The sequence below is a fragment of the Cinclus cinclus genome, chromosome 6 (genome assembly GCF_963662255.1).
Source record: "Cinclus cinclus chromosome 6, bCinCin1.1, whole genome shotgun sequence".
NCBI classification, from domain to species: Eukaryota; Metazoa; Chordata; class Aves; order Passeriformes; family Cinclidae; genus Cinclus; species Cinclus cinclus.
The window spans coordinates 10603638-10627809 of record NC_085051.1 but is presented as its reverse complement, the minus strand read 5'-3'; the positions used below and the strand labels follow the sequence as shown (position 1 = coordinate 10627809).

At 59.7% G+C, this 24172-nt stretch overlaps 5 protein-coding genes across 7 annotated transcripts; 1 reads left to right on the top strand and 4 right to left on the bottom strand.

The window, feature by feature from the left end:
- Window positions 1-220: 220 nt before the first annotated feature.
- On the top strand, window positions 221-2680 carry NDUFV1 (NADH:ubiquinone oxidoreductase core subunit V1). Of its 2 annotated transcripts, XM_062494485.1 has the most exons (10): window positions 221-329; window positions 414-496; window positions 574-744; window positions 824-1007; window positions 1091-1280; window positions 1619-1831; window positions 1900-2066; window positions 2142-2223; window positions 2302-2447; window positions 2526-2680. In XM_062494485.1, exons 1-10 carry the CDS (start codon window positions 276-278, stop codon window positions 2607-2609), a joined length of 1374 nt encoding a protein of 457 aa, XP_062350469.1. In that variant the 5' UTR covers window positions 221-275; the 3' UTR covers window positions 2610-2680. The 2 variants fall into 2 exon arrangements, with proteins under 2 accessions (XP_062350469.1, XP_062350468.1); XM_062494484.1 differs by having other exon boundaries at window positions 2142-2447.
- A 374-nt stretch (window positions 2681-3054) lies between these two features.
- NUDT8 (nudix hydrolase 8) lies at window positions 3055-4600 on the bottom strand. The gene is made up of 4 exons (XM_062494433.1): window positions 4364-4600; window positions 4163-4295; window positions 3468-3545; window positions 3055-3393 (listed from the first exon to the last, which is right to left on the bottom strand). The coding sequence occupies exons 1-4, from the start codon at window positions 4573-4575 to the stop codon at window positions 3163-3165; spliced, it is 654 nt and encodes a 217-aa protein (XP_062350417.1). The 5' UTR covers window positions 4576-4600; the 3' UTR covers window positions 3055-3162.
- A 760-nt stretch (window positions 4601-5360) lies between these two features.
- On the bottom strand, window positions 5361-8449 carry MTCH2 (mitochondrial carrier 2). 2 transcript variants are annotated; one of them, XM_062494431.1, is made up of 13 exons: window positions 8306-8449; window positions 8134-8218; window positions 7940-8046; window positions 7776-7802; window positions 7280-7333; window positions 7141-7198; window positions 6994-7045; window positions 6847-6906; window positions 6493-6586; window positions 6338-6385; window positions 6011-6078; window positions 5687-5762; window positions 5361-5556 (listed from the first exon to the last, which is right to left on the bottom strand). In XM_062494431.1, the coding sequence occupies exons 1-13, from the start codon at window positions 8390-8392 to the stop codon at window positions 5470-5472; spliced, it is 903 nt and encodes a 300-aa protein (XP_062350415.1). In that variant the 5' UTR covers window positions 8393-8449; the 3' UTR covers window positions 5361-5469. The 2 variants fall into 2 exon arrangements, with proteins under 2 accessions (XP_062350415.1, XP_062350416.1); XM_062494432.1 differs by lacking the exon at window positions 7776-7802.
- A 419-nt stretch (window positions 8450-8868) lies between these two features.
- AGBL2 (AGBL carboxypeptidase 2) lies at window positions 8869-12212 on the bottom strand. The gene is made up of 11 exons (XM_062494430.1): window positions 12160-12212; window positions 11646-11753; window positions 11419-11569; window positions 10578-11342; window positions 10338-10500; window positions 10094-10220; window positions 9906-10003; window positions 9719-9828; window positions 9579-9645; window positions 9383-9469; window positions 8869-9264 (listed from the first exon to the last, which is right to left on the bottom strand). The coding sequence occupies exons 1-11, from the start codon at window positions 12209-12211 to the stop codon at window positions 8908-8910; spliced, it is 2085 nt and encodes a 694-aa protein (XP_062350414.1). The 5' UTR covers window position 12212; the 3' UTR covers window positions 8869-8907.
- A 1262-nt stretch (window positions 12213-13474) lies between these two features.
- Window positions 13475-23835, bottom strand: FNBP4 (formin binding protein 4). Its single transcript, XM_062494429.1, is given in 18 exon segments — window positions 13475-13670; window positions 13777-13934; window positions 14024-14348; window positions 14406-14554; window positions 14661-14980; window positions 15122-15303; window positions 16257-16390; window positions 16674-16778; window positions 18858-18976; window positions 20032-20040; window positions 20901-21111; window positions 21199-21537; window positions 21693-21810; window positions 21891-22041; window positions 22133-22328; window positions 22473-22609; window positions 23453-23533; window positions 23694-23835. Coding segments are annotated over 18 exon segments (2949 nt in total). The 5' UTR covers window positions 23818-23835; the 3' UTR covers window positions 13475-13579.
- Between the last annotated feature and the right edge of the window lie 337 nt (window positions 23836-24172).

The window sequence follows — 24172 nt, the reverse complement described above, 5'->3', positions numbered from 1 at the left end:
GCTCCAGTTTCAGCGCCGAAACCCAACCCGGGCCCGGGCGCGGGGCACGTGCCGGTGCGCCGCCAGCGAGGCCACGCCCCCTCTGGGCCCATGGGCCGGCCCCGTGAACGCGCCCCCAATTCTGGCCCCGCCCCCTCCACGCGCCCCCGCCCCAAACGGACCCTGGCCCGGCCTCTCTCGTGACGTCACTGGCGCGCCGCCGGCGCTCCCCCTGACGTCACCGCGGGGGCGGCTGAAGGTGACGGTGGTCGGTCCCGGTGCCGGTGCCCCCCGCCATGGCTGGCAGACAGCTGCTGGCGTTGCGGCGCCTGCCCGCCGCCTCCTTCTCGGTGAGCGGGGACGGGGCGGGGTGTGCGGGGACCACGCGGGACGGGTCCCGGTGTTCCCGGTGCTGAATCCGTGTGTCCCCGCAGACGGCTCCTAAGAAGACGCAGTTCGGGTCGCTGCGGGATGAAGACCGGATCTTCACCAACCTCTACGGGCGGCATGACTGGCGGTGAGTAGCGGGAGCAGCGTGGGGAGTGCCGGTGCCCCGTGCTCCGTGCCCGGTGTCACCATGCCCGGTGCCCGCAGGCTGCAGGGCGCGCTGCGCCGCGGCGACTGGTACAAGACGAAAGAGATCCTGCTCAAGGGCGTGGACTGGATCCTCGGCGAGATCAAGACCTCGGGGCTGCGGGGCCGCGGCGGCGCCGGGTTCCCCACCGGACTCAAGTGGAGCTTCATGAACAAACCCCCGGACGGGAGGTGAGACCGGGACCGGCCACAGCTCCGTTACCGCGGCCCCGCCGTATGGGGATCCCCCTCTGACGTGAGCTGCCCACAGACCCAAGTACCTGGTGGTGAACGCAGACGAGGGAGAGCCGGGCACCTGCAAGGACCGGGAGATCATGCGGCACGATCCGCACAAGCTGCTGGAGGGCTGCCTGGTGGCGGGGCGGGCCATGGGCGCCCGCGCTGCCTACATCTATATCCGAGGGGAGTTCTACAACGAGGCCTCCAACCTGCAGGTGCGGGGGAGCACCCCACAGCCACCCCACACCCCCTGGCGTGGCTCATGATGCTCCTGGCCTCATCACCTGCCCTGCTGCAGGTGGCCATCCGTGAGGCATACGAGGCTGGGCTGCTGGGCGGTGATGCCTGTGGGTCAGGATACGCCTTTGACGTGTTCGTGGTGCGCGGTGCCGGCGCCTACATCTGCGGGGAGGAGACGGCACTGATCGAGTCCATCGAGGGCAAGCAGGGGAAGCCCCGCCTCAAGCCCCCCTTCCCCGCTGATGTGGGTACGTCCCGCAGCTCTGTTCTGAACTCCCAGCTCCCCTCCCAAAACAGTTGTCCCCAGGACACCGTCCTGTTGCAAGGACAACACCACAGCCAACAGCACGTCCGTTGAAGGCTCCCTCTGTTTCATAGAATGGTGTGGGTTGGAAGGGGCCTGAAAAGACTGTCTCATTCCACCGTGCTTCCATGGACCATATACCAGGGTCTCAGGTTGCTCCGAGGCCTGTTGAACCTGGCCTTGGACACTTCCAGGGAAGGGGCAGCTACAGCATCTTTGGGTCACTTGTGCCAGGGCATCATCACCCTCACAGGGAGGAATTTTTTCCTGATGTTTTCCCAGGTGTGTTCGGCTGCCCCACCACAGTGGCCAATGTGGAGACGGTGTCGGTGGCCCCCACGATCTGCCGGCGCGGCGGCGCCTGGTTCGCCAGCTTCGGCCGGGAGCGGAATTCCGGCACCAAGCTCTTCAACATCTCGGGGCATGTCAACACACCCTGCACAGTGGAGGAGGAGATGTCAGTGCCGCTGAAGGAGCTCATCGAGAAGCACGCTGGTGAGCGCTGTGGCCGAACTGGGCCGGAGTGGGGCTGGAGCTGCCTGTCCTGATCCTCCTCTTTACAGGAGGTGTCCGCGGAGGCTGGGACAACCTGCTGGCCGTCATCCCAGGTGGCTCCTCCACGCCACTGCTGCCCAAGTCTGTGTGCGAGACGGTGCTGATGGACTTTGATTCCCTGGTGCAGGCGCAGAGCGGGCTGGGCACGGCCGCCGTTATCGTTATGGATAAATCGGTAAGGGATGGGCACCCCATGACTCCCACAGCCACGGTGGGACCCTCACCTTCCTCACCCTCCCTCTCTTCCCAGACCGACATCGTCAAAGCCATTGCACGCCTGATTGAGTTCTACAAGCACGAGAGCTGTGGGCAGTGCACCCCGTGCCGGGAAGGTGAGCAGGGAGCAGTGGGTGAGTGGTTGTGGGGCAGGACACTGCAGGGACCCATCCCTCTTCCCCCTATTCCCGCAGGCGTGGACTGGATGAACAAGGTGATGGCGCGGTTCGTGCGGGGCGATGCGCAGGCTGCCGAGATCGATGCGCTCTGGGAGATCAGCAAGCAGATTGAGGGACACACCATCTGTGCTCTGGGTGATGGCGCGGCCTGGCCTGTGCAGGTGAGGGGCCTGGAGGGTTTTGAGGGGCCAGCAGCCTTCCTCCCCCCCATTATTAACCAACTCCCCTGCTCCATGCAGGGCCTCATCCGCCACTTCCGCCCCGAGCTGGAGGAGAGGATGCGGCGCTACAGCGAGGCCAAAGCCCGAGTGGCGTCAGCATAAGGATTCACCACCATACCTCCCTTCTCCTGCTTGGAAGGGGTTTCTGGGGTGCTGGCAGCACTCAGAGGGTTCTCCAGAGGGTCCTCAATAAATGCTGCTGTGCTCCCAGGCTCTGCTGTGGACATAGAATGGTGGGAAGGGGCTGATGGGTGGGGTAGAAGGCCTCTGGGTCCTTCTGTACCTGGAGCAAGAGATCCCCAGGGATCATGGGGTCACACAGCTGGGGCCTGGATACCCCAGAGGAGAGATCCTGGATTTCCATAAGGCTGGGGGTGGGGCAGAGGCAATGGCTGTAAGGTACACAGTCCCCTCTTCGGGGACCCTACGCTCCGTGTCCCCGCTGCAGTAGCACCAGGACTCCTCCTCCTGTGCCTGTGCCAAGGGACAGCTGTCCTGGCCCCACTCCACAACTCAGAGCCAGGGGCAGTTCCAAACATGGCTTTTACTGAATCACAGTGTGTGACATCATTGCTGGGCTTGGAGCCGTTTCCCCATGCACGGGTGGAGAACCGAAGCAGAGGGACCCCACAGCTGCCCCCTGCCCCCTCCCTGCTCAGCCCGGGGCTTTCCGGGGAGGCACGTGGGTCTTCCTGCGGTAGTGACCAGGCACCAGCAGCTCCAGGGTCAGCTCGGTGACAATGGCCGTGAGCCCCCACACCTTGTGGGGGCCGTTGAGGAACACGGGCAGGGTGTATCCATAGCCGCTGGCCGTGCGAAAGTGGGTGTAGCCCTGGTTCTCCTCGTGGAGCAGGTGAGCCAGGGGCAGGGTGAACACCTCCTCCACCTGTCAGCACAGAGCACAGTGACTGGGAGCAGCTGCCATGGGAAAGGGAGCAGGCCTAGGGAGGAGTCACTCACCTCGTCAGGGTTGGGGTTCAGTGTCAAGGCCTCCAGCGGCCCCAGGTTGGCCACGACAGGCGCCACGGTCATTCCATGCTGGAAGGTATGTCAGCAAGGGACAGGGTGACACCCTCTCCTCAAAGTGCCTGGGCCACCCAGGCACCCACCATGTGTGTCACCCCCCCACCAGTGCCATTGCCTTGTGTCCTGTCACCTTGAATCCCCAGGACTCTTGTCACCCATATTCCTGCTGCCCTGTCCCTATTGCCCAGAATCCCCATCATCTGCAACACCTATCACCTGTGTCTTCAGCCTCCTGAACCTGCCACACATGACCCTATTACTTTGTCCTTGTCACCTGTGACCCTGCTGCCTTTTTCCTGTCATCCCAATCCTCTGCTGCCTGCAACCCCTGCTCACCTGTGTCCCTGTCACCCAGAACGCTTGCTCTGTCACCTGTGTCCCTACTGCTTTGTCTCTGTCAAATGAACCCTTCCTCTGTGTTCCCGCGGCCTTCTCCTGTCACATGTACCCGTCACCCCAAACCTATCACACCAAAACCTTTGTCCCCGTCACCTTGAACCCGTCACCCATGACCCTACCGCCTTCCCTGTCACCGTGAACCCATCACTGTGTCCCTGCCACCTGCCCTTTTGCTCTTGTCCCCGCACGCCCTCGTCCCCGCGCCTCCAAGCCCCGCCGCTCCCCGGTACCCGGTCGGGCAGCGTCCGAAGCTGTCCCCAGACGCTGGTGGCTGTCACCGCCACCCCCAGCTCCTCCCGCGTCTCCCGCAGAGCCGTGGCCACCGCGTCCCCGTCCGCCGGGTCCCGCCGCCCACCGGGGAAACTGCGGGAGGGATCGGGGATGGGGGTCAGGGCCGGCTTGGTCCCAGTGCCCGCTCCCCCCGCCGGTACCTGACGTCGCCGCTGTGGGGGCCGGCGAGGCGGCGGGAGCGGAGCGTGAAGAGCAGCGCGGGGCGGCCGCGCACCGAGCACAGCGGCACCAGCACCGCGGCCGCCGCCGCAGCGCCCCCCGCGCCCCCCGCCGCCAGCCGCGCCCGGCACCGCCGCTCGCTGCCGCCGCTCAGCACATCCCCGGGGTCCCCGGCGCCACCCGTGCCCGCCATGGCGCCGGTACCGGGGCGGGGAGGAGCCGCGAGGGAGGAGGGATCGGCACCGCCCCCCGCACCGAGCCCGCCCCCGCCGCGGCCCTTCGGTCCCGGGGGTGCGGCAGCCCTGCCCGGTGTGCGACAGCCTCCTCCGGCGTGGAACGGCCGCCGCCGGGCGTGCGGCCTTTAAGCGACATCCCTGCCAGGTGTGTGACCCACGTCCCACCTTTGCAATGTCCCTGCCAGGTGTGCAAGCCCCGCTCCAGCCGTGCAACAGCCCCCACCAGGAGTACAACTGCCAGGTGTGCAACCTTCCTTCCAGCTTTGCAACACCTTTCCCTGCTCTGCCAGCTGTGCGAGTCCTGCTCCAGCTGTGCTCTAACCCTCACCACGTGTGCAGCAGTCCCTGCCAGGTGTGCAGTAATGCCCCCAGAGAGCATCCCTCTAGCAGGTATGTGACCCCATCTCCCATCTCTACACAGCTCCCTGGGTGTGCAAACCTCTGGCCAGGTGTACAACTCTCATCTCTGCCCCCTCCATGGGCCTTGCAAGGACCCTTCCACGTGTCCAACAACCCCTTCCAGGCATATATTGTCCCCACTTCTGACAGTCCCTCCCCATGCCACTGGCCCTCTGTGTCACCAGGTGCCTGAGGTTATCAGGGAATCGACCCTGTGGAAAGAGCCTCAACAGTGTGCGAGGTTGGGAAAAGGCTCCTGGAAAAATCAGGGAATGCTGGTGACTGGCCAGCCCCTCTTCCCAGGAAATCCCCATGAACAGAGATTCACACCCACACCTCCAGCTCTCAGCAGGAAATGATTTTTAAAAAACTGTATAGAAATCATCACTCTTCATGATTCTTTGCTTCCAGAGCCCGGCATTGGCTCCACAATCCCACTCCCATCTCTGGAATCAGCGGAACCTCCGCTCCTCCCACACATATCGCTTCCCTGCTGGAACCTTGCGGAAGAACAGGCTGTTCCCTCGGCTCATGTTGCCCTGGAAAGGGAAAACGACCATGGAGGGGCCACACAAGGTCCAGGGTGGGCTGTCTAAGCCCCATGGAGCTCCCAACCAGCTCCTCTCAATGTCCTGGTGCATGCCAGCACATCCCAGCTTCAGCACGTACCTCCCTGTGCAGCTGGCTCCAGCAATCCAGCCAGGAGGAGTAGGTGGGTGCATAGGGAAGGAGACCCCCAGCCAACCTGGGGAAGGGAGGGAAGACCCACCAGGAATTATTCCCATAGGGAATTACAGCCACCCGGGAATCATCCATTCCCTTGTGGCTCCACACTGGGTTGAACCCCGAAACAACACTTTCCCACTTGAAGCAAGGAGGGATCAACTTTGTGGAGCACTGGAAAAACCTTTCCACCTGGGAATTTTGGGAAAGTGGTTCCAGGAGCTGATCCAGGACAGAGGGACACAGGTGTCAGTGGGATTAGGGACTCACCCGCAGTTGTTCACAGCCATCAGGTTGGAGACCAGGACGAAGGGGTAGGTCAGCATGCTGGCAAAGAACTGCAGGAATAGCAGGGATTGGTGGGATGTTCCCTCTTCCCTCCACATGGGGGAACCCCTGGGAGTTTCACCCCAGGGAGGGAGCCCACTCCTGCCACCTCCACAGGGTCACACATGTCCTCCATGGAGCATCCCTTGGCCTGTGGGCTGATCTGGCTGATCCCAGCCTGGCTCCATCCCCACCCTGGCAGCCGCAGGATTCTGGGAACACACAACTCCCTAGGAAAAGGATCTACTTCCTGCCTGTGGCTGTACTCACCCCAGTGACTGCCTGGGAGTAGCTCTTCATCTCAGTCATGGTGGAGACCTAAGAGAGGAGCAACAGCACCTGAATCCCCCCAAAACGGGGTCATGGCTCCCAGAATACCACTGGAGCTGCCCCCATCAGCTCCCAGATTCCGGAGCGGAGCCTACCCCGTTCTCCAGCGCGTATGTGTTGATGAGGTAGGCCAGCATGTTGCACAGCCACAGGGAGAGGATGTCCCCAAGGAGCCGCGGGATGAGGCCGCTGCAAGGGAAGAACAGTGGGAATGTCGGCTGAGGATTGAGATGTGACTGTGCAGAGAGCTGGAAACAGCTGGTTTGGGACAGGGGGTGGCTGTTCCCACAGCAGCCAGGTGATGGGGTAACAGCCATCCCTGGGAGCAGGGATGCTCAGGTGAGTGATCCAGTGCTGCTGGAGAGATTCTAGATACTCCCAAGAAGGCTTTGGGACCTTTCCACTGATGTCACCCCCACCATGCCCCTCCCTGCCTTCCCGGCACTCACGCAAAGAATCCCAGGATTCCCTCTTCCCGGTAGATTGTGGCAAAGGCGCTTAGTGTCCCACTGGGATAGGGAGAAAGAGGAGGGATAATGTCAGGGAGAACCCAGGATCCCAAGCCTCCCAAAGCACCCAGAGCCCCCAGGCCATACCTATACTTCGTCTCACGGCCGATGAACTGCACCATGCAGCGCAGGGTGATCACTGTGGGGACATGGGAATGACATAGGAGTGATATGAGACTGACAGGAGGCACCTGGCACTGTGCCCCCAATCCTCTGGGATGGGAGGACACCTACCGTGGAAGGGATGGGTGATGAGGGTGGCAGCAGAGCGAGCGACCATCTCCCGGGAGGTCTGGGAACAAAGGGAGCATCACCAGGAGGGGACAGGGATGTGACATCCCACTGCCTTCCTCCTCCTCCTCCTGCTCCTCACCTCCTTGAGCACCTGCTCCAGTGAGGACACTGGCTCCTTCTTGCTGGCTCCAGGCTGGAGGAGAAGGAGTAGTCAGGTGGGAACATCTACCCAGAGAGGGGACGTTGTCCCCAGGACAGGGGTGGAAGCTCCTGGCCCCCTGGAGCACTCCAGATGCAGGGCTGGGGCTGGGTGTGGGGAGGCGGGAAGGAGGTGAGGAAAGGACAGAGAGAAACAAAGGGAAAAAGAAGGCGGGAAGGAATGGAGAAGGAAAAATTGAGAGAACAAAATGAAGAAAAGAGGGAAGGAGAGAGAGAAGAGGAAGAAAAGAAGGAGAGACAGAGAAAAAGGAGAAAGGAATGAGGGAAAGAAGTGAAAGGAGAAGGGAGGAGTAGAACAGAGAAATGGAAAGAGGGAGAAAGGAAGAGACAGACGGGAAGGGAAGGGAAGGGAAGGGAAGGGAAGGGAAGGGAAGGGAAGGGAAGGGATTTCTCGTGGGAAGCACCTCTGTACGCACCTCAGCCTGCTCGGCCTCCTGGTAGCTCTGTGGAGCAAAGGGCAGGGTCATCACAGGGCCAGCACTGCGCTGGGAGCCAGGGGGCCCCGGTGTCCCCCTGTCCCGGAGGCAGTACCCCCAGTTCCCGCAGCGCCCCGGGCCCGGCGCCCCGCCCGTGCCGGTACCTGCAGCACTTTGCTGTGCACCATGGTGCCGATGGCGCTGGAGCAGAGGCGGGGGGTGAGGCCTTTGAAGAGTCCCGCTCTCCCGTCCACCTTTACGATGTGTTTGGCTGGGGACAGCGGGGACCGTCAGCCCCGGGGGGACCCCACGGCGGCACTGGGACGGCGCCGGGGCGGCCCCACCGGGGCGGACTCACCGTAAGAGAAGAGGCCAGGCAGCTGGTATACCTGGCGGCCGAAGATGTTCCTCCCCAGGGTGGGCGGCAGCGGCTCGTAGCCCACCTGCAGCGGGGACGGGCAGGCTGTACTCCCCGCGCGGCCGATACCGAGCTCGGTACCCCCTCTCAACCCTGCCATTCCCGCCCTTACCTGCACCAGCACCTTCACGTACATGAGCGGCTGCGAGAGCACGGTGAGCCCCGAGCCCAGCAGCACCTGTGAAGCCGCGTCCGCCATGGTGCCGCCCCGGCGTCACGGCACAGAAGGACACGGCCACGGCTGCCGCCGCTTCCGCTTCCGCCTCCCCGGTAGTTCCGGCGCGGTCGTGACGCACTTCCGGCCGCTGGGGGGCGCCTGGGGAGTGTAGCGGCTGCTATGGAAACAACCGGCAGCGCCGCTGGCGTGTTGCCATGGCAACGGGGCCTGCGGGACTGGGGGACCCACGGGGCCTGTGGGGACACAGTGGTGACAGCGCTTAGGGGACACCGGGGTGGCAAGAAGTTAGCGACACCACATCCCTAGAGCCCAAGGTGACACCATGGTGGTAGGGTTGATGTGACACCATGCAATAGAGGTGACACCCTGGTGACAGGGTCTAAGGTAACACCACAGGCATAGATAGGCTGACACCATGGTGTCTTGGGGTTGGTGCCAGCAAGTGTCTGTCCATGCTCGGGGACAAGGGGACCCCTGAGGGGACATCACAGTGACAACAGGCAGAACCAGACACAGACATGGAGATGGCAGCATCTTTACTGCCGAGCACAGGCACAGCAGCGTGAGACCACTGCAGGGACAGTGAGGGGATGTGTCCTGTCCCTGGGCCTGCGCCTGCCCCGCTGCCAGGATGGCCCCAGGATTGCTCCCATGGCTGGATCCCAGGAGTAGCCACTGGTGGCACCATGGTGGCAGGGGCTCAGTTGTGGCTTGCGGTGTGTCACAGCACTTGTGCCACTGTCCAGCTGATGCCTTCCCATGGTGGCACAGCGGCCATTCCCTGCTCCAGCTGCCCTGGGAAAAGTGATATTGGAGCTGGCTCTGGGCTTCTCTCCCGCACTGCCACCTCCGTTCTGGACACCAGGAAGAATTGGATGCCTGCAAGTCCCAGCCTGGGGGGCAGAGAAGAGGGGTCAGACCAGCTTGAGGGGTGGGACAGCACTGGGAATAAGTGTCCCTGCAGGACTGTCCCATCAGGGCCTGGATGGACTGTGGTGGCTCCAGGCTCACTGGGATGCTGGTGTGGCTCCGGTTGGTTCGGCGCAGGCCATTCCTTGCTCGCCGTCTCTGCAGCCGCTTCCTCCTGTGTGACTCCATCTGTTCCGGGTGGTAACATGGCACTGGGATTTCTGCACCCTCTGTCACCTTGTTCCACCCTGGCTCTGTGTCCCTCCCACCTCAAAATCAGTGGCACACAGGGACTCACCAGCCGGTCAGGGCTGTGGAAGTCATTTGGGATCCCATCGGACATGGAGCTATCGGAACCACTGGTGCTGCAAGGGGAAAGAACCATCTTCACCCCCTGTGGCACCACGGGGTGACAAGGGCTGACAGGGGATGACATACCTGGACTCAAGCTCTGAGGGGGACACATTGCTCCAGCTGCCTCCAGAGCCTGGCTCAAGACCCATCTGCTGCTGCAGCAGCACATCTGCCTCCACCAGGCACTGCTGGAGCTGAGGGACAGTGCCAGTGTCACAGTGTCACCGTGGTCCCACGGCACCAGGGCACCCTGGACCAGGTGCAAGCCCACCTTGCGGGGTGCAGGGTCGCAGAAGTCGAGCAGGGTGTCACAGAGGAGGCGACCCAGTGACTCCAGGTCCTCCATGCTAAAGTGGGACCTCCTTCCACCTGGAGGTGACAGGGAAAAGGAAACGAGGGCAGCTTCCCAACCCAGCACCATCCCCCGGCACCATCCCCATGGCTGTGGCAACCCCTCACCCAGTGTGGAGCCACTGAAAGCCACCTCTAGGGTGTAGCTGTGGGAGACACCCAGGCGCCACATGGAGACCCGGCCTGTCCGCTCTTTGCTTTTCTGCACCTGGAACTTGCAGCTGGAGAAAGAGAACTGGGGGGCCCCAGGGTCAGAGGGGTCCCAACCCCACAGGGACAGCTTGGGAAGCAGCACTGTGGCTGTCTTCCCACTGTCACTGCAACAGGTCGCTCTGAGGCATCCATGTCCCACCTTGTCAGGGGCGTTTTTGCTCAGCATGAGGGGGAACACGCGCTGGTGCAGCCGTGTCCCGGTGCCGTCCCCACTGGCATCGCAGCCGTACATGAAGACGTTGTTCTTCCGGCTGTGTCCATGGAAGTCGCAGTATAGCACCACCTCCTGCTCTGCCAGCACCCTGCATGCATCAGGATATGGCCACCAGCACCGCCACAGGAGCGGCCCCATCCCACTGGCTCCCCACGCCCGCCTCACCTCTTCACCATGGCCCGCAGGTGCCACACGCCGGGGAAAGAGCCAGGAAGCGCCATCCCGTAAGCCCTATTGGGATCCCGTCCTGCCAGGGAGCAGCGGGAGTTGCCCACCACCACCCCATCGGGGTTGAGCATCGGCACCACCTTGAAGACGAAGAGGCGGCGCAGGAGCTGCGCATCCGCATGGGCGCTAAGGAGGAAATCGAGGAATCCTCTCATGGCCCAGGAGGCGCCGCTCTCTCCAGGGTGCACGCGGGCGCTCACCACCACTGCCCGCTTGCCGGCCGTGCCGCCTGGGCTGGTGATGGTCAGCAGGTACACGCTGTTGCCGGCCAGGCTGCGGCACAGCTTCTGCACCGTGCAGTACCGCGAGCGCGCCGGGTCGGCTGCCAGCGCACACAGGTAGCGCTGCAGGTCCGAGTAGGTGTAGGGGTAGCAGGCGGCAAAGAAGCACGTGTCTCCATCGTGTGGGAAGCGCACTGTCCAGCTGAGCCGGAACAGGGGCGGCTCCCCCGCACTGCCACGGCAGTAGTGGATGTCGGTCCCGACCCGGCGCCAGCCTATGCCACGGCTCTGGGCATCCTGCTGGGAGTAGAGCAGTGGCTGCAGGCCCTGGCCGTAGAGGCTCTTGGGCTTGGCCATGTTGGCGATGGTGAAGCGGTAGAGCGGGTCCTGCCGCGTGTTTTGGACACGGAAGTAGAACCACTGTGTGTGTTTGGCTGTGTACAGGTCCGGCCGCAGCATCAGCACGTACTCGTAGGGTCCCCTGTGTGGAGGGAAGGGCCATGCTCCAGATCCAGGCCTGACACAAGAGACCCCACGCCCCCCAGCCTCTCTCTTACACCTTGATGGCTTTCTGGAGGTTCCCGCTCTCAAAGCGGGACTCAAAGAGCAGTGTGGTGTCCTGTGGACCCTCCAAGGGAGCTGCTGGTGATGAGAGTGGCCCCGGGGCCCCCCCAACCCGAGCACGGGTAAAGCTGGAGCCTTGGAGCACTGTGGGGAAGCAGGGACAGTGATGGGGGCCTGGGGAGAGCAGAGGCACACAGGGGTGCTGCCTGTGCTCCGTTACCTGGGCTGGAGTGGTAGACAATGGTGCCCTGGTCCTCACCAAGAGTGTACATGGGCTGCTCCGGGCCCATGGGTGGGCAGAAGGGCTCCGGGTTGGGGGGCACCCACTCTGGGAGAGGGGAGAACACAGACAAATGCCATACACACAACAGGGGTCTGGCACAGGGGTGAGGCAGGGGGACAGCTGGGAGTATCCCCTCACCAATGTGCTGAATCGTGTCCTGAATGACTTCACACTCCACAGGCCAGCGGGGAGCAGGGAGGGAGAATGGAGCCTGTGGTTCTGGAGACATCCAGGGCTTTGTTGAGGGGGCGAGTCTGCCCTAGTGGGGGATCTGCTCCACCACCCTGGGGGCTGCAAGAGCACTGGGAAGGGCTGGGGGTCTCCAGTGTGGTTGGGGTAGGGGCATCCCCCAAAACCAAGGCAGGGACTGGGAGAGATCCTGTCCCCACACTTGCTGTGCTGGGAGGACACTGTGCTGGGTGGCTGTGAAGGGCTGTAGGGTTTTACTCACGATTTGGCTTGTGCCCAGGACCTCGCTGCCAGCCAGGGCCGGTGTTGCCCATGGTGGGTGCCTTGGGATACTGCCTGGAAGGTTCCCCCGCAGATGTGGCAGTCTCTTCCCTGCCCGTCTTCTTGTCTTGGGGACAACAGCACTGCAGCCAGGGGGCAGGGGACACAGCCCAGGGACAGGAGGGGACACCGCACAGCGGCCAGAGCTCACCTTGGAAGTAGCCATAGAAGCGCAGGTGGGTGCGGATGAAGCTGTCGTAGGGCTTCAGGACCTGACCCCCACCAAATCCCCCCGGAGCCCCCTCCCCTCCCTGGGCAGCACGGCGCCCTGCGGGCTCCATGGCTGTGAGAGCTCCGGGAGAGCCGGAACAGCACTGGCAGTGTCACTTCTCGGCTGACACATGGTTGCTGAGCTACAGGGAGGAACAGGGCAGTCCTGGAGCAGAGCTGGGAAAGGAGCCAGGGGGATTTCACAGTCATTAAGGTTGGAAAATACCTCTAGGATCGTTGAGCCCAGCCTCGGACTAATACCCACTTTGTCACCCAGACCAGAGCACTGAGTGCCATATCCTTGAACACCATTCCTTGGACACCTCCAGGGCTGGGGACTCAACATTGCTCAGCAGTCCATTCTGATGGCTGACACCACTCCTCATGTCCAGCCTCAACTTCTCCTGGCAGAGCTTGAGGCTGTCCTATCCCTTGTTGGCAGGGAGAGTCTGACACATCACCTGGCTGCACCCTCCTCCCGGGAGTTATGGAGACAGGTCCCCCCTGAGCTTCCTTTCCTCCAAGCCAAGTCCCACCCCCGTCTTGCTCCTCCTTGTGCTCCAGACCCCTCTCCCACTCCATTCCCTTCTTTGGACAGCTGCTCTCTTGCCATGAGGGCTCCAGATCTGTCTGCAGGGCTGGAGGTGGCCCAGCAGTGCCGTAACAGCAGATGTGCCTGTGGCCACACCAGTGCTAGCACGGCCCACGTGTCATCGCCTTTTGCCCAGCTGGGTTCATGTTCGGCTCCTCTCACCAGCACCCCCAGGGCTTTTCCCATCTCTCCAGCCTCTCTTCCCTCAGACTGGAGCATTCTGCAGGCTTTGTGTGACCCAAGTGGAAGACCTGGCACGTGGCCTTTACACTCACACCTTTAGTGTCAGCCCTTCAATCCAGCCCGCCTAGTTTCCTCTCCAGAGTCTTCCTGCCCTCCACAATCCACACGTCCATCCAACTTCTAATATTTTAATTTGTGGATTACTGGGTTCTGTTGTGCTCCCCATCCCCATCTATACCACCCACCCTCAGCAGCATCAATGAGATGGCACTTCCCAAATTGCTACAATTTATTGGACAATGGTCAAAGGAACTGTACATCTGTAAAAAAAAACAAAACAAAAAAATCCCAAGAGGTGGGCACGGCACTGCATGCCTCACGTGCTCGAGGCTGTTTTCCTCCGCTTCAGCCGTGAGCGCCAGTCCTCTGGCAGTGCCTCGAAGTTGGCATTCCTCTCAGCCATGCCACTGCAGGGATAAAGCGGGACGTCAGCACCCAGCTGGCCCTCTCATATATCCCCCACCTTTACAAAGGACCAGGAAATATGCTGGTGCCAGCCCCTGGGGTCTGTACCTCATCAGCTGCTGCTGCTTCCACTCCTCGATGCGCCGCTGGGCTGTGGTCTCCCGGTCCTCCTCGCTGGAGCTGGAATTCTCCTCCTCATCCAGCTCCCGCTGGATACTTTGCCATTTCTTCACCAGTGATGGCATCTTTGTCTTGCCCTTCTTGCTCTGTGCCACAAAAGTAAGAGTGGTGAGCGTGGCTGGGAAAGGGAGGAGGGAAGGAACAGTGTTGGTGTGGGACCACCCATCCATCCTACCTTGTCCTTGCGCCCCTTCCTTGGCTTTTCCTTCTCTGGAGGTGGTGGTGCCTTGGGGGTGGGTGGTGGGGGTGTCTGTGGGGGTGGTGGGGGTGGTGGCTGCTCAGGTGCAGCACCCGTGGCTGGCAGGGCTCCCCGTGCTGGTGCCGGCTGCGCGGTGGCCGTGCTGGCCAGGCTGACGGGCACGGTGCACTCCGAGTATCCCATCATGGAAGGTGCAGTAGGTCCCGTCACACCCAAGTAGCTGGACTGTAGGCCCAGCGCTGTGGGCTGAGGGCCAGCATGGCCTGGAGCCATGCGGAGGTTGGGGCGTCCCTGGATCTCGCTCTGGAGGCGCTGGCGTGGCCTCAGGGAGGCCAAGGGCACAGCTGATGGCTGGTACTTGCCCGTGGCCATCAGGGGCTGGCTGTAGATGACAGGGCAGCTGCCAATGGTGGCCGTGCGCTGCATCAGCCCTGGGCTCATCTCCACTGCTTTCCTTTTCTGTGGCTTAGCCGAGAGCAGCGGGGCTGGGCTCGGATCGACAGTGGCCTGGAAGAGAGTGCCAAGGTGAGTGTTGAGCCAGGAGGTTTATTGCACACCCATTTCCCAGAGTCTCACACTCTGGAATCACTGGCATCCTGGCTTCACTGCTCACCTGGCTGCTGCTGGCAGCAGGGCGCACCAGGGACTTCAGGGGAGCATCTTCCTCTGTTCCTGGGGCAGGTGGCTCCTCGCCCCCCTCATCTTCCATCTCCACTTCCTGGATCTCCCCATCTTCTCCAGGTGGTGGGGGTGGTGGTGGTGGTGGAGGTGGTGGGGGCGAGTCTGGGGGGGGCGGAGGCGGCGGAGGCATTTCCAAAGGCAAGGGAGGTTGGAGGACCGGGACAGAGGACTGAAGCAGAGTCCAAAATGGAGTGAGCGGCATGAGAGACGTAGAAGGAACTTGGCCCGAGAAGGATTCTTTACAAAGGGAGCCTGAAGAATACACAGTGACACGGGCTTGAATGCCCAGCCTATGGCCTGTACCACCTGCTCCTCTACCTTGGAGGCACCAACACCAGAGACTGCCCTGCTTCCCACCCTCTGCTCTGGATCCCCTCTGCCAGTGAGGCTTACCTGTGGGGCGCTCGGCGGGCCCCTCGCTGTGCTCTCCTTTGTCTTTGGGAGGTGGCTTTGGAGGACCATCGGGTTTTCTGTCAACGGCGCTTTGCTGTCCCTCCTCTTCGTCCTCCCCGTCGGGGAACTCCCACTGTGACTCTCCCGAGCGCTCGTTAACATAGAAATAGCGTCTATGCTCCCTAGATCACAAGAAAGAGAAAGAGGCTTCAGCTTCCCTTCTCCGCCCCCGACACTCCGAGGCGGGCCTGCCCACGACAGCGGTGCGCTCTCGCAGGGGAGACCCTCGTGCAGCAGGGCTGCCACTCTCCCACACACAACAAACAACTTTGAGGACAGAGGCAGGAGAGGCCCGAGCCGACTCGCTCAAAGCTATTTGCTATTGCTCGCTGCGGGAACGTCGCCCTGAGCCCCCCGCTCTGAGGGAGGGGAGGGCCGGGAACGCTGGCGACGTCTTGCTAACATTGCGACTTTCAGCGTGGCCTTGGCTGAAAATCGCCCTCCGAGAAGAGGCACCGGGGAACAGCCCAATGGAGGGAAGCGGCTGCCCCCCTACCCCATGGTGCGCAGTTTTTTATGATACTCTTGGTGTCAAACACACAGTGAATGCTAGAGAGAGGGAGCGGATCTGGGAGCTGAAAAACAAAAGAGCAAAGATTTCAAACAAAGGAAAATTAATCAAGAAAGCCAAATAGACAAAGAAATGTTTGGGTCTGACCTGCTGGCAGGAGACAGAAATCTTGTTCTTCATTCCGTCGGTGAGTTGAAGTTTGTCCTTTGGAAGAGCTGTTGGTCAGAAGAGTTGATCCAGAGATCCTGCAAAGTTCACAGAGCTCTCGCATGCGCGACCCCCCAGGCCCGCCCTCCACAGCGCTGGACACTCGCGAGGGACAACCAGCTCTGTCCTTCAGGGAATTGGCTCCGTCGCAAAGCACTGGGCACTCCGTTTGGATCCTCCAGTTTGGTGGCCGGCCCAAACTCTGCGAGTGCCGGACGTTTCTCTGCCTGCCCAGCACTAACAGAAGCTGCTCTCAGTCCGCCAGAGGGACGGCGCCAGCGTCGTCAGGTGGTTGATGGTCACAAATCATGTCTGAGATGTCAGAGATGAAAGGTGAGAAAGGAGGAGAGCGCGTACCTGTCCCAGTGGCAGGACCAGCCTTTAGGGGTGGCGTTTATTTCGTATTGTTTAAGCTGTTCGGCTGCGTCTTGGAGTTTGCGTTTGAGGTAGTTTCCATTGAGAGCACCTTCTCGCCAGTCTGCAATGCGGGTCTAGAGGGCAAGAACCGGGGGAAGCCGGTGAGGTGGGCTGCCAGCGGCCCTGGGGGGGACGGGACTCAAGGATCGGGAGTCTCCCTTCCGGCACGGGACGCGGGGGGCCAGGAGGAGGAGATCCCGCCTCCGCGCCAAGCCACGCTGTCCCCCCGCCGAGGAAGGGAGGGCCCTGCGTGACAAGGCGCCACGAGGCTCACGCAGCACCGGCGCAAGTGACGGCGGATTGCATCCGATCCGCTCCGGAACACAAGGCCGGAGCAAGGGGCGAAGGCTCGGTTACCTCTGTCTGCAACAGCAACATGTGGAAGTTGGAGATAGATTGTCTGTTGATGCCCAGGAACTCCAATTTACTAGTCAGAGTATTTGCCAGCTCTCCAATCTGAAACTGCCAGGAGAAAGGGCAGAGTCAAGAGCCGCCCTCTGGGAGCAGCATCGGGCGGCTGTGGCCCTGTGGCTGTCAGGAAACTGCTCAGGACCCACCCACAGTCCCTCAGCCTGGAGAGACCCAAACGTGCCACCCTGACCCTGTGTGCCTGTCACCCCACCTCCCTCTGAAGTCCTGCTACATTCTGCTACATTCCAGGGACAGGGCAGTGTGGGTGGTTGGGTGACAGCCCCTCCACGGGCTGCACTTGACCCTGTGCGGACGGACAGCACAGGCTCAGGTAGCTCTGTTTGGAGTTACAGCAGAACCATTGCCATGGCAGGTATCTAAAAATGTTTCCCAAATAAATGGGCCAGGATGTCATTCCAAGTTCTGTAAGTAACTGCTTTCCAGAGAAACTAGCTCTGGAAAGCACCAGGAAGTGCTAACAGCTCTGGAGTTACTCCAGAGCAGAGGCAGCAGCTACATCAAAACTCAGGTCAGCTCATGACGACCATGGCTATTCAACCCCAGCATCTCATGGGAGTGAAACCTCCAAATCTGGGGACATGGGGATCCCTGTGTCCATCCCCCTGCCTGGAGGCACTGCATGGAAGCAGCCACAAGCTAGAAAGGAATCAACAACAGGAATATCTGCAAGTGGCATTACCACTGCTTCAAGGAAGGCTCTAAAAATGTCTTATTTTTAACTTGACTCCTCAGAAGAGGCATTGGAATGTCCACCAAAGCCACCAAGGAAGCATCTGTCTCCAGAGAGAAGATGGGTCAGACAAGCAAGCCCTAGAGAAGACCAAGGCAGGCATATGAATTCCCATGGTAATGTGGCTCTGGAGAAGCTAGGGAACATCCTGGAGCAGAAGGTGACTTGGGAGCGGTGGCCCCGGCGCAGCTCCTGTAACCAGAGACATCCCAACCCGATGAGCAAACGGTACTGGTTACCCAGGGAGCCGGCATTCCTCCGAAAGCTCTAAGGGAATCCTGCATGGAAAAGCATCACATGGTCCATAACACTGCCCACTGGGACCGGAAAGAGGGGGGACAGCAGATGGGACCACAGAGTCCAGCCCTGCTACAGGCCTTTAAATTAATTTAAAAATCAGGTCTCAAATGTATGCTGCACTGACGGAGGCTCAGTTTTGGTCTGGGAATGACACACCTCAAAATCCTTTAAGGAATTGTTTTAGGAGAGAGATGTGAGATTTTTCACAAGGACTAAAGGACCTTCGCTTTCACACAAGAACAATTATTTAAGTGGTGGGAAATGAAGACAGCGATGGGCAACTCTCACTGCAGGTTCCACCCAGGCTCCACCATGAGCTGGTGTTTCCCCATCTGCCACAGGGAGGTGACAACATTTCCCAATGTCACAATTACTCCAGAGCCAAATTTTATGATACAGGAGATCTCAGGATAACAAGTGACATGGGGACTAAAGGACAAATGGGAAAGATCTCCCCTACTGCTCTGTCATACTGCCCTAGAGCCTGGAGCTCTGCTATAGATCAGGGAATTGATCCAGTGCAGCCAAAGGAGCAAACCAAGGCTCAGAGAAGAGTTATCAGCAGGATGCTGCAGAAATCCCCAGGGCTTCCCCAGCTTGCATCTAAAAGTAATGCCGGGCGAAGGGCAGAGCGGTACCGTCAGCCTCAAGAAACGGAGATATTACGGACGAGGAGTCTTCAGCCTGGAAACGGGACGACTGACCGGGCCAGAGACTGGAATATCGTTATTGGTGAAAACAAAGTCAAGATCAAAGTGGTTGTTCTCTGTCACAGTAACACCCAGGGCTCAGTCTTTGCCGCCCCACACCCTCCTTTCATTCAGGCTTTTGCTGCTGAATCCTAGTGGACACAGGATATTGTCCCAGTCCTGCACAGCCCTTCCTTCACAAGCTGTTCCCGCAGCCACACTGGGATCTGAGCTTTAAAAGCTTCAGGAGGGCCAAATCCAGAGCCCAAAGCTCCGGTGTTCCCAGGGAAGAGGTGGCTGGGGGAGCCAGCATGTCCCTTTTTCCTGCTGGCAGCTGGAGCACCCATCACATCCCTTATCTCATGGACATGCACCTCTGCCTCTCCATACCTTCAGATCCTGCTCCTCCTCTTCCACTTTTGGAGCCCCTTGGGATTTGGCTTTTTCCTGGGGCTCCTCAGATTCTGCCTCTTTGTCTGAGCTCGGATCAGTTCCTTCCGTGCTTGGGGCTGCAGGAGAAGGAAGGAAAGGTCAGTCCTTGTCCCACCACCCCCCTGGCAGTGCCAGCAGCTGGCTGGACACTGTGCCTGGAACAAAGCCAATGTGGGCAACAGTGGGGAAAGAGCTAGGACCCACCAGAGCCAGTGACAAGACCCTGAAATTAAAAATGAGAGATAGTCACTGCTCTATGTTTTGGTGGTGGGGATCCTTTGGGAAGAATGACATGGGAAGGGGATGGTTAGAGCTGCTCCAGTGCAAAGCAGCAATGAGGCAAGGCTGGAAAACTGTCTATCAGGAAAGCAGGAAGAGACTAACCCCCAGAATCTGTCATCTTAATAATCTGTCAGTAACAGGTACTAGGTATTAAATAAGTTCATTATGAAAGACTGAAGAGGTCCCCAAAAGCTGCCAATACTAAAAGGTTTTGCCTTCAGATGACCAATTCACTGTCAAAGCAATCAATTCCAAGGAAGGAAGTTTGTGACAGAGTCCCACAGGCCTCTGGGGAAAGAAATCCCAATTGAAGAAACCAACATGTCCTGGTGCTGGAAGGCAGGACACTTCCCTAAATCACCCTCCAGCAGCAGGGTGCTCAATTTAAACTGGTTATTTTGGAGTGACAGCTTATTGTTCCCCAACTTAAGGCAGAATCTGGTGCTGCTAGGAAGAGCTGGCTTCAGGATTATTTGGAAACCCCTGGGGCAAAACCATTTTTCCTATGCAAAAATGACATCGCTGATTTAATGCCAGAGTTGTCACACAGCTCATGCCCCTGCCTGAAGCAGAGGTGCCTCAGGGCCACAACAACCCTGGGATGAGGCAGGCACCAACTCCCACTCCAGCAGGACACAGCCTGCTGCAGGTACTTCTGTTATCAGTCTTTCCTTGGCAAAGCAGTTTCATTCAGCTTTCTGTGTTGCAGGCACACAAATCTTGTGCTGGGAAGGGACTGGCACACCCAGAGAAAAGGAGATTGGGGGGACCTTCTTGCTCCCCACAATGCCCTGAGAGGAGAGTGGAGCCAGGCTCTGCTCCCAGGGAACTAGACAGGACAAGAAAAAACAGCCTTAAGCTGTCCCGGGGGCAGTTTAAGTTGGATATTGGGGAAAATTTCTTAATGGAAAGTCCAGTTTGGCCCTTGCACACGCTGCCCCAGGATACGGTAGAGTCCCCATCCCTGGTGGAATTTAAAAGCCATGTGGATGTGGCACTAGGGGACATGGGTTAGTGGTGGCCTTGGCAGTGCTGGGGGAACAGTTGGACTCCCATGACCTCAGAGAGCATTTTCAACTTGAAAAATTCCACGATTCTATGATCTGGGACTCCCAGAGCTGGTGGGCACAGTGTTCCTTAAAATGCTATAGCTGGTGCATTTTGGAAGCACAGCTCTGGGGATCCAACAGGAACACAAGGGGTAGTTGTATATGATGGATATATCCACACACACCCTGAGGTGAGCCAGTGCCACAGAAACAGGGGATGCCTTGCCACAAGGGCTGGAGTTACATTCCCTACACTGAGTGTGGGGCCCTGGAGTGGCTCCAGGGACACTTCAGCTGTCTGGAATTTGGTACCAGGCAACTCAAAAACTGAAATTTAGAAGCAGAGGGTGACAATTTCCAGTGTGCTGCAGGCTGGATTTGTAACACTGGGAGGAACGGGAAGGCAATGGGATGTGAGGCAGCTGTTATCTGTGTCCCTTCTCCCAGGGAACCACTAAATATGGCACTCTTCTCTTTATGTGGGTAAATAGGATAGAGAGATCGTGGCAGAGGAGCAGCTCATCCCAGTGAGGCTGAGCTGTGAGACAGCCACCCCTCAGCTGTCCCCACCTGGCACACATACCTCATGGCATTTCCTGGCTCTGCTCTGTGGGTCTTCAGGGAAAGGAGACCCCCTGCTCCTCCCTCCAAAGGAAGCCTTTCCAATTACCTGCTTCTCCTGCTTCTGGGCTCTCCCGGCCCGTTTTGCTGGAGCCTCGACTGGCAGACTCAGGGCTGGCAGCTCCCACAAACAGCTTCCATTTCCCTCGCTTGGAGGTGAGCCTGCGGGATGCGTCCTGCGAGGCCGACTGGCTCCCATCGGAGAGCGGGCTGGAGCCCGAAACACTGCCATCGCCTTCCTCCAAGGCACGCAGCTCTGCCTGCCAAGACACCACATCCCAGTTTATCCCCAGCAATACCGTGGCTGCGTGGGTGGCCCTGTTTCTGTGACAAAGGTCTCCCCTTACCTTTTTCCTCTCCAGCACCATCTCCAGCTCGAGTGTGTCCTGCTCCTCCTCCTCCTCCGCGCTCTCCCCTGACTGCACCACGCTGCACAGATCCTCGTGCCCCGTGTCTTCCAGGGGGTCCCTGCTGGGCTCTGGCTCTTCTGGGGCAGTTGCTGCCTCTACCACTTTTGCCTCCTCTTCCACAGGTGGTTCAACCTCCTCTTTGCAGATCACTTTCCTCCTCCAGCGCTCCTCTTCCTCCTTTACCACATCAGGCAGGAGTGGGGCCAGGAGGGCTGCAGCCACTCCCTTCCTCTCTTCCTCACTGTTGGAGAGAGCCTGCACTCCTTCATTCACTTCCTGTGGGATGAGCTCCATGTGAGCTTTTTGGCAGCTACCTGGGAAAGAGCCCATGCTTCCAGGCCCCTCCTAGGGCTGTGGATGGAGCAGAGCATCCCAGGTGCTTTCAAGGAAGCCTGCAAGCCCTATGGCAGCCAGAACCCCACATGACTGACCTTCTTCACCTCCCGCTTGCTGAGGCCAGCCCCACGGCCAGCACTGCCTGGGGTCCCTTTTTCCTGAGGGAACGGGTCTGTGGCTGCCACGAAGCTGCCGTTGGTGCCTGCCACGGCGCTGCTGAGGAAGAGGAGAGGGAATGAAGGGTGGGATTGGGACAACCTCCCATAGGGCAACATCCTGGAGGTCTTGCCCACCTGTGCTGGTAATGCTGCAGGCCCTGGACCTGCGTTGCCAAGTACTGTGGCAGCTCCCAGGTCACCTCGTTGCTCTGGGTGTTCCAATAGTAGTAGCAGCCAGTGTTCTCATCCCACACTTCCTGCCAGTCGCCCATTTCCAGCTCTCCCACTGCCAGGGGGACAAGGACAGCCTGTCACTCCCCTGTCCCCAGTGACACCTGTTTGTCAGCACCCCCTTTGGAGAGAGGAATGGCGCTCACCTCCGGCCAGTGAGCACTGGGTGTCATACTGCCACTCCGGGGCCGGTGCCGAGCCCGTGCCGTTGGCTGTGCCCAACGATGTGCCCGAATCCTTCGGCTCCGGGCGGGGAGGTGTGGGGGGTGGCACAGAGGAGGAGGAAGAGGAGGCAGTGGTGGGCTCAGAGGGCTGCGGAGGGGCCGTGATGGCATCGATCTCCTGTAAAGACGGCATCCCGCTGTGAGCTTCAAATCCCAAGCCAAATCAAAGAACTTCACTGGATGAGGACAATATCTTGAGCCTTGAAACTCCCCTCTTCCCGCCACCCCTTCCTCCCTTTGTCCTCGCTGGAGCAGCACTCACAGCCAGGAAGTTTGCCAGGGTGCTGTCAATGTCAGTAGAATTGCTGCCATTGGCATCCGTGGAACGGGCTGGCTTCTCCAGGGGCTCTCCCTCCTCATCATCGCTGTCGGCATAGGCACCCAGCAGGCACAAACCTCCTGGAGAAGGGAGAGCAAATCCTCAGAGGAATCCTCCTGCTGCCACAGGGCACTGCATGCCACCCTCACCCTCTGCTCCAGGTGCCACTATCATCCCAGGGGGGAAAAGCCCCTGTACAAGTATCAGGGACAGCCTGGGAGGAATCAGTACAGGAACCAATAATAAAATGCATTTAAGAATGAGCAATCACCTCTTGGGAAGTAGCAGTGTGATTAAAATAATTAAAATGAAAACAAGTCCAGCCCCAAAGTGAATTATTTAGGTAAGGGTTAGCTCTCTTCCCTTAAAAATAATAGTTAAATGTGGATAATTACCCTGTGTTAAAAATAGGGGTTATGGAGAGGGGAACACAGTCCCATAAAACCCCCTATGTTTAGCACAATACCCACCACACTTAGAACCAAAAAACCCACACTCTGCACCTCCAAAAACTATTTGGAACCTCACAGCTCCACACTTTTAGGACAAAAGCCTCATACATACGACCAAAAAACAATCACACAAAGGACCAAATTAATATGTTTAGGACCCCCAAGCCTCCACACTCAGTATCAAAAACGGCTAAACTCAGGACAAAAGTCCACTTTTAGAACGAACCCCCCCCACACTGTGAACTTTAAAAAAAGCCCAAAACATGCTTCAGACCCAAAAAATTACATCTGAGAATCAAACCACTCCAAACTTAAGACAAAGCCCCATTTACAACCAGAATTCTAACATTTTCTTTTAAATAGCCATTATTGTGCATCGGGGTCCGCAAGCACCCCTAAATCCTGAAATTCTCCCCATTGTTTTTTAGGAGGGGATGTAATCCCGTGTCTCAGCCCAGCGCGCTTCCTTACCTGTGGCCTTGACCGCGGCGGGAGCGGGAGGCGGCGGATTGGGTGGGTTGCGGGGCGGCTCCGCCACCGTCTCGGGCTCATCTGCGGGGCAGAAGCGTCAATTACGGGGGACTCAGGCTGGGGTGATCGCGGGGTAGTGCGGATCGGGCCCCCCCGGTCCCGCCAGGCCGCGCTAGGCCGCACTAGGCCGCGCCCCGCCAACGAAGCGCCCCCTCGCTCCCACCCGCCTTCTTCGCCTTACCCGGTTCGGAGCCCGAGTCGCCCCCCTCGCCCGCGGGTCCCGCCGCCTCATCGCGGCGCGGCGCGGGCGGGGAGAGCTGCAGGATGGGCCGGCGCCCGGGCGCGGCCCGCGCCTTCTTCCCCATGGCGGCGGCTGCGCCTCAGGGCTGTGGCCGCGCGCGCCGCGCGGAGGGGGCGGGTTGTGACGTCACCAAAAGGGCGGAGCCGCCGCCAAACGCGCGCGCTCCCTATGGAACGGGAGGAGCAGAGGACGGGCAGAGCCTCAAGCGGACCTGCGGCTCCGTCCTACCCCTCGATCCTAGAGCCCCACCTTATGCCAGAGCCCTGTCCTACCCTCCCGGGTTGTGCTGCCATGCTGTCCTATAGTATAATCCCATAGTTCTTCCTGGGGGCTATAGCCCCTTATTATCCTATATCCGCTTCCCCTGAACCTCCCTTGAGCTGTATCTGCTGTGGATATAGGTCCATCCTTCCCAGGGG

What these genes read in the sequence shown, in the direction of transcription:
- AGBL2 (XM_062494430.1), bottom strand. Translation starts at nt 12,211, where the DNA reads ATGGGCAACACCGGCCCTGGCTGGCAGCGAGGTCCTGGGCACAAGCCA. An exon ending in TCCTGGGCACAAGCCAAATC is followed by an intron (nt 11,754 to 12,159) that starts GTGAGTAAAACC and finishes CCCCTCTCCCAG; the next exon opens with AGTGGGTGCCCCCCAACCCG. An exon ending in GCGACCCTGCACCCCGCAAG is followed by an intron (nt 9,829 to 9,905) that starts GTGGGCTTGCAC and finishes ACTGTCCCTCAG; the next exon opens with CTCCAGCAGTGCCTGGTGGA.
- NUDT8 (XM_062494433.1), bottom strand. Translation starts at nt 4,575, where the DNA reads ATGGCGGGCACGGGTGGCGCCGGGGACCCCGGGGATGTGCTGAGCGGC. An exon ending in CCCCACAGCGGCGACGTCAG is followed by an intron (nt 4,296 to 4,363) that starts GTACCGGCGGGG and finishes TCCCTCCCGCAG; the next exon opens with TTTCCCCGGTGGGCGGCGGG. An exon ending in TTCGGACGCTGCCCGACCGG is followed by an intron (nt 3,546 to 4,162) that starts GTACCGGGGAGC and finishes CATACCTTCCAG; the next exon opens with CATGGAATGACCGTGGCGCC.
- MTCH2 (XM_062494431.1), bottom strand. Translation starts at nt 8,392, where the DNA reads ATGGCGGACGCGGCTTCACAGGTGCTGCTGGGCTCGGGGCTCACCGTG. An exon ending in GGAATCCTGGGATTCTTTGC is followed by an intron (nt 6,587 to 6,846) that starts GTGAGTGCCGGG and finishes CTTCCCTTGCAG; the next exon opens with CGGCCTCATCCCGCGGCTCC. An exon ending in ACTCCCAGGCAGTCACTGGG is followed by an intron (nt 6,079 to 6,337) that starts GTGAGTACAGCC and finishes CTATTCCTGCAG; the next exon opens with TTCTTTGCCAGCATGCTGAC.
- NDUFV1 (XM_062494484.1), top strand. Translation starts at nt 276, where the DNA reads ATGGCTGGCAGACAGCTGCTGGCGTTGCGGCGCCTGCCCGCCGCCTCC. An exon ending in AACAAACCCCCGGACGGGAG is followed by an intron (nt 745 to 823) that starts GTGAGACCGGGA and finishes AGCTGCCCACAG; the next exon opens with ACCCAAGTACCTGGTGGTGA. An exon ending in GCTCATCGAGAAGCACGCTG is followed by an intron (nt 1,832 to 1,899) that starts GTGAGCGCTGTG and finishes TCCTCTTTACAG; the next exon opens with GAGGTGTCCGCGGAGGCTGG.